Source organism: Eublepharis macularius, chromosome 3, assembly GCF_028583425.1.
Source record: "Eublepharis macularius isolate TG4126 chromosome 3, MPM_Emac_v1.0, whole genome shotgun sequence".
In the NCBI taxonomy this organism is placed as follows: domain Eukaryota; kingdom Metazoa; phylum Chordata; class Lepidosauria; order Squamata; family Eublepharidae; genus Eublepharis; species Eublepharis macularius.
This window is the reverse complement of record NC_072792.1, coordinates 100,951,701-100,963,998: the sequence shown is the minus strand read 5'-3', so window position 1 is coordinate 100,963,998 and position 12,298 is coordinate 100,951,701. Positions and strand designations below refer to the sequence as shown.

Here is a 12,298-nt window from a genome sequence, read left to right as displayed (position 1 = left end):
CAGTTTCAGATGAGGGGGCTCACAAGATAACGCTGCTAACTCCCCCACCCTCCTAGCTGAAGTGGCCGCTACCAGAAAGGCCACCTTCATAGACAAAAAACGTAACGGACAGGAGGCCAATGGCTCAAACGGCTTGGACATTAAACGATTCAGAACCAGGGGTAAAGACCATTGTGGAACCAGAGCCCGAATTTGGGGGAACAAATTATTGTAAAAATAATTTAGCAGAATAGTGGGAGAATACAGATTTCCTGTCAATCAGAGGGTGAAAGGCAGAAATAGCTGCCAGATAAACCTTCACTGAAGTATTGACCAATCCCTTCTGTTTCACCTCCCACAAAAATTCCAATATATCAGAAAGGGAGGACAGAAAAGGGTCCAAATCCCTCTGCTGACACCAGGCAGAAAACTTATCCCACTTAAGGGCATAGGACTGCCTCGTAGACAGACGCCTAGCATTTAGTAAAACGTGAGTCACAGCCGAGGAAAAGGCACCCCCGGTCTGATCAGCCAAGCTGTCAGTTTGAGTCTCCCGATGTCGTGGTGAAGCACCCCCTCGCAGGACAGGAGGTCTGGAACCACCGGGAGACTGACCGATTGAGTCTGTAGACTCAGGAGAGAATGGAACCAGGGTTGCCTCGGCCAATAAGGGGCCACCAAGACGACTGACGCCTTGTCTCTCTGGATCTTGCTGAGGACCCTGGCCAGAAGCAGGAACGGGGGAAAGGCATAACACAGGGGACCCGAACAATCTAGTTGAAATGCGTCCCCACGTAATTCTGGGCCTACGCCTCCTCTGGAGCGATAACATGGGGCCTTGCGATTCTCCACTGTCGCAAAGAGGTCCAGATCCAGGGTCCCCCATCTGGAGAAGATTGGGGCGAGATACTTGTCCTGGAGGGACCACTCGTGGTTGCCCCTGTGGAGCCTGCTCAGGTGATCCGCCATGGAATTCTCCACCCCTGGAATGTGTACTGCATGCAGCCACACAGCGTGATCTATGGCCCACTTCCAGAGCCTCATCGCCTCGGTACAGAGCGCCACAGACGCAGTGCCACCTTGTTTGTTGACATAGAACATCGCCGTCATGTTGTCTGTCAGGACTTGGACGGACTTGTTCTGCACAGCATCTGAAAAGGAGATCAGCGCATATAAAATTGCCCTCAACTCAAGAATATTATTATGCTCCTTACGTTCAGACTCAGACTACAAACCATGAGCATAAGATCCTGCACAGTGAACCCCCCAGCCAAACAGGGAGGCATCAGAAGTGACAGACAGGTGACTTTGTCCGAACTCCACACCTCTAAACAGGTTAGCATCCTCCAACCACCAGTCTAAAGCGGACACCCCCTCCCCCCAGGGACTGACAGCCTCTTATTCTGAGAATCACGGCCCGGTGAAAAAACCGAATTGAACCATAGTTGGAGAGGCCGCATAAATAACCTGGCCAGAGGGACCACCGCAGTTGTAGAGGCCATGCAACCCAACAGTGTCTGGATAAACTGGACGGACTGAAAACGACACCTTTTAAGGGTAGAAATGAGTCTCTTGATCTTAGATGCACAATCCACAGGCAAGAAGCCTGCATTTCTTACACCATCTAAGATTACACCTATGAACTGAATGGAGCATACAGGAATCAGTTTAGACTTTTTTTTATTAACAAAAAGTCCCAAACGCAGACATAAAGTCAGCGTGAGAAACACTTGATTAGACACATCCGTCTCAGCGTCGCCAACCAGGAGCCAATCATCCAAATATGGAAATATGCGACAGCCCTGAAGGCGCAAGTGAGCCACAACCACTGCCATGCACTTAGTAAATACCCTAGGTGCAGTGGCTAGCCCAAAGGGTAAAACCCTATATTGAAAAACTCATTGGTCATAGACAAAGCGTAAAAACTTCCTATGTTCAGGGAAAATAGAAATATGAAAGTATGCATCCTTCAAATCCAGGACTGCAAACCAAGACTGCAGGGGCAGTAAGGTCAACACCATTTGTAGGGTAACCATCTTAAATTTACGGTTTCGTATAAACTTGTTCAAGCCCCTAAGGTCCAGGATAGGTCGTAGCCCACCATCCTTCTTTTCCACCAGAAACAGGCTGGAACAGAATCCCAACCCAGCTGAGTCAACAGGAATCTCCTCTATTGCCCCTTTCTGTAATAGAGCAGAAAGCTCCCCTAAGATCTCAGATTATGGAACGTCCGAAAAAAAGACAGGGAGACGTAAATAAGGTAAATCAACAAATTCAACTTTATAACCAAACTGGATTATAGAAAGAACCCAAACATCTGAACAAATCAAACACCACGGACTCAAGAATGCACTAAGCCTGTCCCCAAACGTGGGGTCAGGTCCCTGTGATTGTCCGAATTGCTTGTGCACTTGATTTTGGTCCTTGGCCTGATGCTGTTGGGAACCAGGCTTAGGACGCTGGCCCTGCCTCCGTCTAGGAAAAGCAGACTGCGGGCTCTGATAGTTTCTGTGAGGCTGGTAAGCATAACCTTGATAGGGGTGGTAGCGGTGTTGTCTGCCACGCTGGAAGGAGCGGTAGTATGGATGAGAAGACTGTTGCGGGGCCTGGTGCAGGACCCCATACGAGTGGGCAGTCAAGCGATCAGTCCTCTTTTTGGACAGATATTCATCAGTCTTTTCAGAAAACAACGTGGTGCGCTCGAAGGGTAAATCCTCCACCTTATTTCTCGTCTCCGCAGGAAGGGCAGTTGTGCGAAGCCAAGCATACCTGCGCAACACCACAGCTGAGAGAAGGGATCTGGCGGAAGTGTCCGCCATACTCCTACCAGCATTGATCTGATGCCTAGACAGGCGAACAGCCTCCTCTTGTATAACTCGAAGTAGAGTACGCTGTTCCTCGGGAATCCTCGGGAGGAAAGACGCCACCTTCTTCCATAGAAAAATCTGGTAGGCTGCCATCATAGCTGCGTAATTCACAACCCTGATGCCAAACGTTGCAGAAGTGTACAGCTTCCTGCCCATGGCGTTGATTCTTCTGCTATCCCTGTCAGCCAGAGCCGACATCGAGCCCTGACGAGGTCGAGCCTGCATTTCCTCAGTCACAAGTGAGGACGGGGGCGGGTGCACTGCAAGGAACGAGTGTACATCATCCTTGGTTCTATAAAGACTCTCCACTTTCCTATTAGTGACCGTAGCAGACGCAGGTCTAGTGTGCAACTTCTTCCAAAGATCAGTGAAACCCTCAATAAGGGGAAAAGTGATCGAGGGTGTCGACCCCGAATAAATATGTTGCAGTATTTTATCGGTGAATTTGGACTCAGTTGATGTAACTTCCAAGTCCAAAGCCTTAGCCATTCTTTGCAGAAGTTCGTTATAGGCCTGATAATCATTGGTGGGCGAAGCTTCTTCCGAGGGCCCAATCTCCCTCTCAGGTGAATCCGATAGCGGGGATTCGCTGCATCGAGCACGGATCCGAGGAGACACCACCTCCGACAGACAAGGTGTTCGACCATATCCAGTGTAGGAACCGGCTCTAAAAGAAGGGGACAACGAGACCCCTCTGTACTGTCGGTCTGAATAGTACGAGCCCTCTCTGTAGTGGGTAACTGGCTCATCTCAACGCCGACTATCCCTGGAACGGCTCCGGTAGCAGCAAGGGCTTCTCCGATGATCAGACCGACTCTGTCGACTCCTCACAGAACAAACCGAGCCCGATTCTTAAGAAGCTGATCGAGGCCAACCCGATGGTGTAGGGGGCTTCTTGATCGGAGTCACATCTTCTTCCTGGGTCACCCTTGCAGAAGGGGTCTTAGAAGAAGGGCGGTCAGTTGACTCCTCGTGCCTCTCCGAAGGGGCAGTAACAGATTCGATCGGAACCGACGGGGGAGCAGCAATCAGGCTCTCCAACACCGCCCTGTCATGTTTGTTGGAGTGTTTACGTTTTTTCTTTTTCTTTTCAGGATCGGTTCCTGTTTTCGACTTCGAAGTCGGATCCAAGGTCCTCGAATCCAATGTCTCCTGAGAAGCTGGTGGGGTCGTCCTTGGAACCGAGGGAGTCTTACTTCCACGGGCTCCATGGCTAGGTGAAGTCTGAACGGTCGAAGAGGTCGAAGGAGGTCGACTCCGAGAAGGTCTCGGAACCAAAGTGGTTGGTTCTGACGAACTCCGTGCTGGGGCTGTTTTCCCGGATCTCGACTCCAATTGACTCAGAGACGGTTGGGAGCATGGAGTCTTGGAACCCGATGCCTCTGGGGGAGGACGAGAGGGCGTGGATGGAGTAGAAGAGGATTTTGGTGGGGGATCCTCAATAGACATCGTACGCTGCCAGAGGGAGGCATGCAGGCGATCCGCTCGTTCCGCCCTGGCCTTGGAGGTAAACGCTCGGCAATGTTTGCACGCTTGAGTATTGTGCGTTTCTCCAAGGCAGTATAAACAAACAGAATGACCATCCGACCTTGTCATTTTGCGATCGCAGGTCTCACATCGCGTACGAAGGAAGAGCTGTAAATCTCAACGATCGGCAGCAAAAAAGAAACTGAGGGTATGAGAGGGGCGCTCCGCCTCTTAAAAGCCGTTTCGGCGGGAAAGCGGCCACGCATGCGCGTTTGGAGGTGAGAGCGCCCCCTAGTGGTTTAGAGCTATAAAAATCTCCGGTATCGGCAGGCCTGCGCATGTGCAGTCCCATGTGGGACTGCACAGGAAGACCGTAGATGAATAATTGTTATGTAAACCTTTAGCTGTGTCAAAGAGCTCCTTCGAATTTGGACACAGAACATTTGGAACTGCACAAAGCCTTGTACACCATTTTGTGATAATGAAAAAATATCTTTTGGGGAGAGGATGTTCCTCAGCTATGCTGGACCTGCCGTTTATGCTGGCTGGGACTATCACAGTTCCTACAAAAACTCAAAACGTGTACACTTACAACATGGGGGTGACTCCATTACTTCATGTAGCTGGGAAAGTACATTAGTTGTTAAATTACAATAGAGTTGTAGATGTGAGTTATTCTTATATTGGAAAAAGTGACCCTGATCCAGTTGTGTGTGAGTTGATTTCTAGTTGATTTCATGCACATGGCCACATAAAAATAAACTGCCAATAAGCTGTTTGGAAGATAGCAGGTTTGACTGAAAGATCACTTACAGATTGCTAGCGCAATATTAGAGTGTGCTGAAAATTGTCTGCGTGGTACCAATTTGAGCATATGATTCTCATGTTGTTTGTGTACACATGTGGCTTCCATTTGGACTGGAGTATTAAGATTGCTACTCTATATTAAAAGCAAGGTTTATTTTAATTTATAAAATATAACAAAAACCATTTACCAATTTTAAAAAATATATCCCTAACATTTTAAGAAAGAAAAAGCAACCATCAAGAAGTCCTGCTGCTCAAACCCATGCCTTACCACAGGTCATATTCATTTCAATGATTGGAGAAGTTCTAGATAGATTGTTGTCTGCATGTGTTTTTACTTCATTGTGTTTTTCCCTAAGACTATGTACAGCTATGCCAATTGTACCATCTGACTCACAGCATGAGCACAGTGCTCCCAAACTGGTTACCTTTTCTGTTCCTTCCTCCTTGAGGCTAATAATGTCCAAATCAAAATCCTTTCTTAAGCCATCTGTTTTGTTGAAGGTGATGCGTCCTGTCAAACCATCCCATCTAGCCTAGAGAGAAAAAGAAGATTTGCCTTAGTTTAATGCTTAGGCTTAGCTTCATACGACTAATGCATAATTTTGTTATAATGGCATTCTCTCAAATACTCAAAATAAAATGCGCATTTGGTTAATAATAAAAGCTCAAAACTTTACCTGTATGTAATAATGAAGTATGTATAAGTCTTGGTTAGTATTTCCATGGATAGTAGCAACAACATTCAAATGTTGGCCTTCAATAAGTTTATTTATATCGTTATTTTTTCTTAACGAAACTCAGGGTAGAGTACATGGTCCTTCCTTTCACTCGGAATTTTTTTTTTAGCTTTTAAAGACATTGTATTAATTCCTACCAGTTCCATCCTCAGGACTTGGGAGAGTCCAGGAAAAGATCCTAGTACTCAGTACTGATGAGCATCACCACCATAAAAAAAATCTTAGTTCCTAGGTCTGCAGCCGGGGGCCTTCCCTCTTTGAAATTTATTTAAAGTCAGTCGGTTCTGACATGAGCTAGTGTGCAGGGGTCCAGTGGAATTTACAGATTGCTTGTAAAAGCCATTTGTTTTTTATATTATTTTGTAACATTTATGATAGAATGTCACTGGAAATGATTTTAAATATCTGTAAACATTGCATGTGAAAACAGATATTGCTGCACAATTAAGTAGCTATGTAGATTCACAGACCATGAAAATATCTGTTTCATTTGTAAAAGTTAATTACATTTTGGAAGGAAGTAAAAAGGCCATTTTCCTTTCCTCATGGCCCCTAATACTGACATACTTCAATTAGTTCAGAGCAGCCATGTAGGGATGTGTATATATTGACAGACAGATAATAAACATTTATTTACCAAAGCAAATCGCAGTCTTGATATTGTATATGAAATAAAAATTTTCTCCACCTGCTGCAAATTTTACCAGTCAGGGGATAAAGCAAGGGTATCTGTGCCACTGTTGACTGTAAATACCAAGTGACAGCTTATTTTTGGAAGATAAGACTTTGTGGCTTTTTCCTTTCTATAACAGACTGTTAGGACTGTTGTAAGATATGATGGTACGTGCCATGCAGCTCCATTGGTTATGTCATTTTTTGTGAAGAGACTCAGATTTTACTTGTGCTCAAAGTCACCCAGCGCAGCAAAGGACAGGTTCAGCCTGGCTTTGCCTCAGCCAGCAAGGGACACACCCAGCCCCACCCTAGACTTGCTAGCCTGCCATGGTGAGGGATGCATGTGGCCCGGGGTTGCTCTGTTCACCTGCCACATCACCCGCCACATCAAGGGACAACCCAGCATGTGATGCATCCAGACCATGCTCTTTCACCTTACACAGCAAAGGGCAGGCTTGGCCTGGTCCTGCCATGCCCAGTGAATAATGCACCTAACTTTGCAAGCCTGCCGCAATGAGCAATATGGTCTGGTCAAATCTCAAAGTGTGGGGGGTAGATGAGCAGGCTCATTCTCCCATGGTCCAGGAGTGGGTCAGTCAGACTCATGAGAAGTAGCTCCTCCTCTTGTGCAGGGTCAGTTTGGCTTAACAATCCCAAGTAGGAGGGGCTCCTCCCTGGATCTCCATTTTTTTCTGGCCCTGCTCTTGCAGGGTTGTATGTTGGCTTGCTCCAGTGAGCAAAGCAATTCCCAAAAAAGAAGAAGAAGAAGAAAAGAAAGAAAGTCAGAGAACTGCGGCGGTGCGAGGGGAAAGGGAAAAAGGAAAGGCTTGTCCTTCCTACCCTGCTCCCCCCCCCCCACACACACACCTCGGGAGCCGCAGGGAAAGCGGACAGAAAAGTGGTGCTGAAAAGCGGCGCGCGAGAGAGGCTGCAGGCGCTCGTGGCGGCGGTGCGCATAACAACGCGTCCTCCAGCATTCAGAAAGCCGGCCCAAAGCAACCTCCGGTGCTCTGGGTGCACGGGCAATGGCGGCAACAGTGCCTGAGTGTGGATCCAGCCCCCTGGCAGAAAGTAAGGAGCTGCGTTTCTGGCGGGGGCCATTAAGGGAGCAAGGCACAACCACACAGGGTTTTCTGCCCCTGGAGCCTTTGGAGAGAGTGAGCCAGTGGGTGCTGGGAATGGCCCCCAGGGAGTCGCTAGCAGCGCTCAGGCTCATCCCTTGCCTCCTCCCCCACTATCCCCTTCTTCCCTCCCTATAGCCCTCTGAATGAGTGCCATTTTGTCTCTCCCTTAGGTGGGAAGATTTTGGTGGGAATGGCTTCCAAGGCAGGGCAGAGTGAAGTAGGAACAGCAGAGGGAGCCTTAAGCAGTATGGATACCCCGAGCTCACCCCTCTCCCCGCAATCAGTGCAAGGCCCCAGTGTGTCAGGACCAGACTGTTTTCTTGTGTACCTTTGCTTAACCGACTCCATTTTTAATCCTTTCAGTGTTTAAGTGCTCTTTTCCAGGTGCCAAGGTTCCCAGGCAGCTATCTCACAGAAAAGGATTGTTTTGGCTACCGACGTTCCACCAAGAACCAGCCTTGGGAAGATTCCACGCTTTTGGCTTCAAAGGGGTTGTTTTGAGAACTGCGGGGGGAGGATGGGCCTGTTGTGATCTGTTACTCTGTTCCTCATGCTTTGCCTTTCATTGGTAACAATGCATATGTACCATCCTGGTCTTTGTATTCAGGCTCGTGGACTATAATGAACTAATTCTTCAGTAAAAGCCTTTTGGAAACAATGGACTGTTGTCTAATTGCAGGAGGTAGTCTGGAGTGAGAACGTTATCTAGCCACAAGTCTGACATTTTGTTACCAATCAAATTTTCCAATGCCTAAGACGGAATCCAAAGCTGTCCCTGTCAGGGATCCTTTGTTTGACCCGTATGCCTCTCCCGGCTCTCAAGGCTCGGACTCTCAAATACCTGCACCAAGGGAGAATAACTCCTCGGTTACAACGATCTATACCCTTGCTCCAAGCAGGGCTGATACTCAGCCTCGGGCCACAGCTCTCCCACTGCTGTCGCTGCCTACCCCGACACAGTGGGGTGCGAGACCAAGGGAAACGAGGGATAGGAGGGCCAGCGCGATGTTCACGCATTTACAGCTGGATAGTCGGCGTAGCCTGGAATCCATCCCCGAGCAAACCGGTGATCAACCTTGGCTATATTGGAATAGGTCGACCGAACAATCGGAGTGGGACACGTCCCGCCGTGGCACCCTGAGTTGGGATTATGCGGAAGTCGCCCCGTGGTCGGGGCAACAAGAAGTAAGTGAGCACCAGTGGGTGCAACTGCAGAGCAGAATGATAGCCATTGACTCAGGGATTTCGGCAATCACCGGCCTGACAAAAGGAGTTTTAGCCGCGAGGTCCCAAGAGGAGCGAGGAGACGAGACACCCTTGCCTTGGCAGCAAACGCTCACCACGGGATCGCGGACTGAAACTAGGCAAACCTCGCAGACGGCCGGAGCTGCTGAGGGGGAAGAAACTATGGATAGAGTGCAGCTTTTGGAAAACAGACTCATAAATATGGAAGAAAGTTTGGCTAGTGCCGTCCACCTGCTGTCAGTGCTAGTTGCGGGGGACAGCGGTCGTGATCGGCCCGCTGGATTACCAGACATCAGTCAGAGTTTGGCCAACCTTCAAACGCTCCTACCTCGGCCGGGGGGTCCTATTCAACCCTGGCCGCAGCAGCCACCAGAGACGGGAGATGAGGACTCGGTCACCGGAGAAGGACCCGGCCCAGATAACCCGTGTCCAGATGATTCCCATCCTGACCAACCGGTCGGACCAGTTGACGATGGGACCAATGGAGGGGGTGACGGGCCGCAGCCGGGAGATCCCCGTCCCACCACTCCTACCAACGGCGGAGGAGAACCGCTACTGCCGGCGGCTCCGCTTCTCCCTCCAACCACGACGCAAGCGGACCAGCCGGTAGCCCCTCCACCTACAACGCAAGCGAACCAACCGCCAAGCATACCAGGGACGGGACCAACGCCAGGGCCTCGAGGGGATACGGTACCTTTCCATCCGTTACCTCTCCATCCGCTACCATTACGGCCGGCCCCTCATCAGCCGCTGCCTAGAGGGGAACCAGCACCCGGTCGGCCAACGCGACCTATGCCGAGAGGACCCCCCCCAGCCGCTTCCGGGAGTGCCTCCACCGCGCCAGCCGCAACCGCACCCGCAGCAACCTCTACCACAGATGCCGCCAGCTCCACGACAACCCCTCGGCCCACTCGATGTCTATCCAATGCCGGCACCGGCCCCTCGACAAGACCTCCCGATGGGTTGGGTCAAGTTGGATGCTACGTTCGATGGGGACCCTTCCAAATTGGGATTTTTTCTAGTACAAGTAGTGCAATTTTTTAATCGTTGGGGGCATCTTTTCGGAAGTGAAGCTAGTCAAATCGAACATCTGGGGTCACGTCTTCAAGGCAAAGCAGCTGACTGGTATGTAGGACTGTATAACGTGGGGGCCCCTGAGTTAGATACACTCCAAGGGCTGGTAGACGCAATCCGAGCTCAATATGAGGATCCCCTAGAAGAAACCAGAGCCCGGACAGAATTGCAGGCTATCAGGCAAGGCAGCATGTCGGCTAGAGACTATGCCGCCAAATTCCGACAACTTGCTGCCAAATGCCCAAGGTGTGAGGAATCCACCAAGATTATCATGTTTAAACAGGGTTTAAACCCTAGATTGCTGGACAGGGCTTTAATGCAAGATAATCCTCCTACGCTGTTAGGGTGGATACAATTGACCTGTGAAGTAGAAAACCGTCTGATGGAAGTTCGTTTGGTGGAGCAACACCAACAACCTCCGGGCCAAAGACGCTCCTCCACTCCTGCTCGAGGGAACCGGGGGGCTGGCTACGCTATCCGTGGAGCGAGAGATGCTAGATGGCAACAAGGATTGTGTTTGCAGTGTGGACAAAGTGGTCATTTTGCAGCGCAATGTCCTTATCGGCCTGTGCAAAGACCTCTGCTCCAACTCAGACGCCCAGCCCCCGCTGCCTACCCGGCGCCACCGCGCCCTACCCCAGCCCCCAGAACGGCAAGAGGTAGGGGAGCGCCAAGAAGAAATCCCCCTGAGAGGGGGCTAGAACTGGAAGAAGTTATGGAATATGATCCAACGGCGATGGCGGGAGGGGAGAATCCAGAAAGCCCCTCCTCGGGAAACGAAATGGATCTGTCGTGAAAGGACCCAAACGGTAGATCAAACCTCAGTCAGTTCCAGTTCCGAACCGACCGTATGGGTCCATACTCTTCATACCAGTGACTTTAGTGAATTCTGACAGAAAGATGCACATCCGGGTACAAGCCCTCATTGATTCGGGCTGCTCTAGAGACATTATTGCACCAGCCTTGGTAAACGGACTAGTGCTCCCTGTCAAAGAATTAGACATACCGGTCATTTTCGAGCAAATGGATGGCACTAACATGAATCCAGTGACTACAGAAACCATGCCAATCATCACAGGCATGGGGCAACATTGGGAAAAAAGATCTTTCGTTATTAGTGCCACCGCAAAGTACCCTTTGATCCTGGGAAGCCGGTGGTTATGCGATCATAATCCCTACATCAACTGGGCAGAGGGAAGCATCATATTCACCCATGAGTCATGCAAAAGTCATCGGTGGGATCAAAATTGGGGAAAAGATCCGACCACAACCGAACCGGCTCTCCTCTCCCAGGAAGAAATCAACCTAATACCCAAACAATACAGGGCGTACACACAAGCCTTCACAGAAGAAGAAGCCAACTCGTTACCTCCTCACAGGAGGACAGACTGTGCTGTGGAAATTTTACCTGGCGCCTCGCTGCCCAAAGGCCGCCTATACCCTATGAGTCCCAACGAAAGAGAGGAGCTCCGCAAATTCATCGACCTCAACCTTCAAAGAGGATTTATTCGGCCAGCTAACAGTCCCCATGCAGCGCCAGTACTTTTTGTAAAAAAGAAAGATGGGGGCTTGAGATTATGCACGGACTTTCGAGGTCTTAATGTGGTCTCTTCCAGCAATGCCTACCCTATTCCGCTCATAAGAGATCTACTCAACGTCGTGGCTCAAGGTAAGATCTTTACGAAATTAGATTTGAAAGATGCTTACTTTCACGTTCGTATTCGAGAGGGGGATGAATGGAAAACGGCCTTCAACACATCACTCGGCCAATATGAATACTTAGTTATGCCTTTTGGCCTGGCCGGAGCCCCCTCAGTTTTCATGTCCATGATTAATGAGGTACTGCATGAATTCCTCTATAAAGGTGTAGTGGTGTATCTGGATGATGTGTTAATTTATTCAGAAACTGAAGAGGAACACGTAGAACTGGTAAAAAGAGTCTTAACCACCCTCATGAATAACCAGTTACCTATTAAACTCTCCAAATGTGAATTTCACAAGACGGAACTCACTTACTTGGGCTATTGTATTTCCCGGGAGGGTTTGAAGATGGATCCAAGTAAAATACAAGCAGTACTAAATTGGCAAACCCCCACAACCCGCAAGGAATTACAATCCTTCTTGGGCTTTGCCAACTTCTATAGAGAGTTTATTGCAAATTTCGCCCAAATCACACTCCCCCTAACTGAACTGTTGAAAACCAAAGATAAGGGGGACCAAGCCAAAAAACCAAGTGCAAAACTGGCTTGGACGGCGGAATGCCAAACGGCGTTCGATCACCTTAAAACGCAGTTTGTATCAGAGCCCGTTCTACAACACC

At 49.4% G+C, this 12,298-nt stretch overlaps 1 protein-coding gene across 2 annotated transcripts in view; it reads right to left on the bottom strand.

Annotated features, from left to right (window-relative positions):
- The window catches only part of GRIK1 (glutamate ionotropic receptor kainate type subunit 1), a 270,840-nt gene that overhangs the window by 66,454 nt on the left and 192,088 nt on the right, over nt 1-12,298 (bottom strand). For both annotated transcript variants that reach the window (XM_054973686.1, XM_054973687.1), the window contains exon 8: nt 5,549-5,656. In XM_054973686.1, the coding sequence (XP_054829661.1) occupies nt 5,549-5,656 (108 nt within the window). The remainder of the gene's footprint in view (nt 1-5,548; nt 5,657-12,298) is intronic.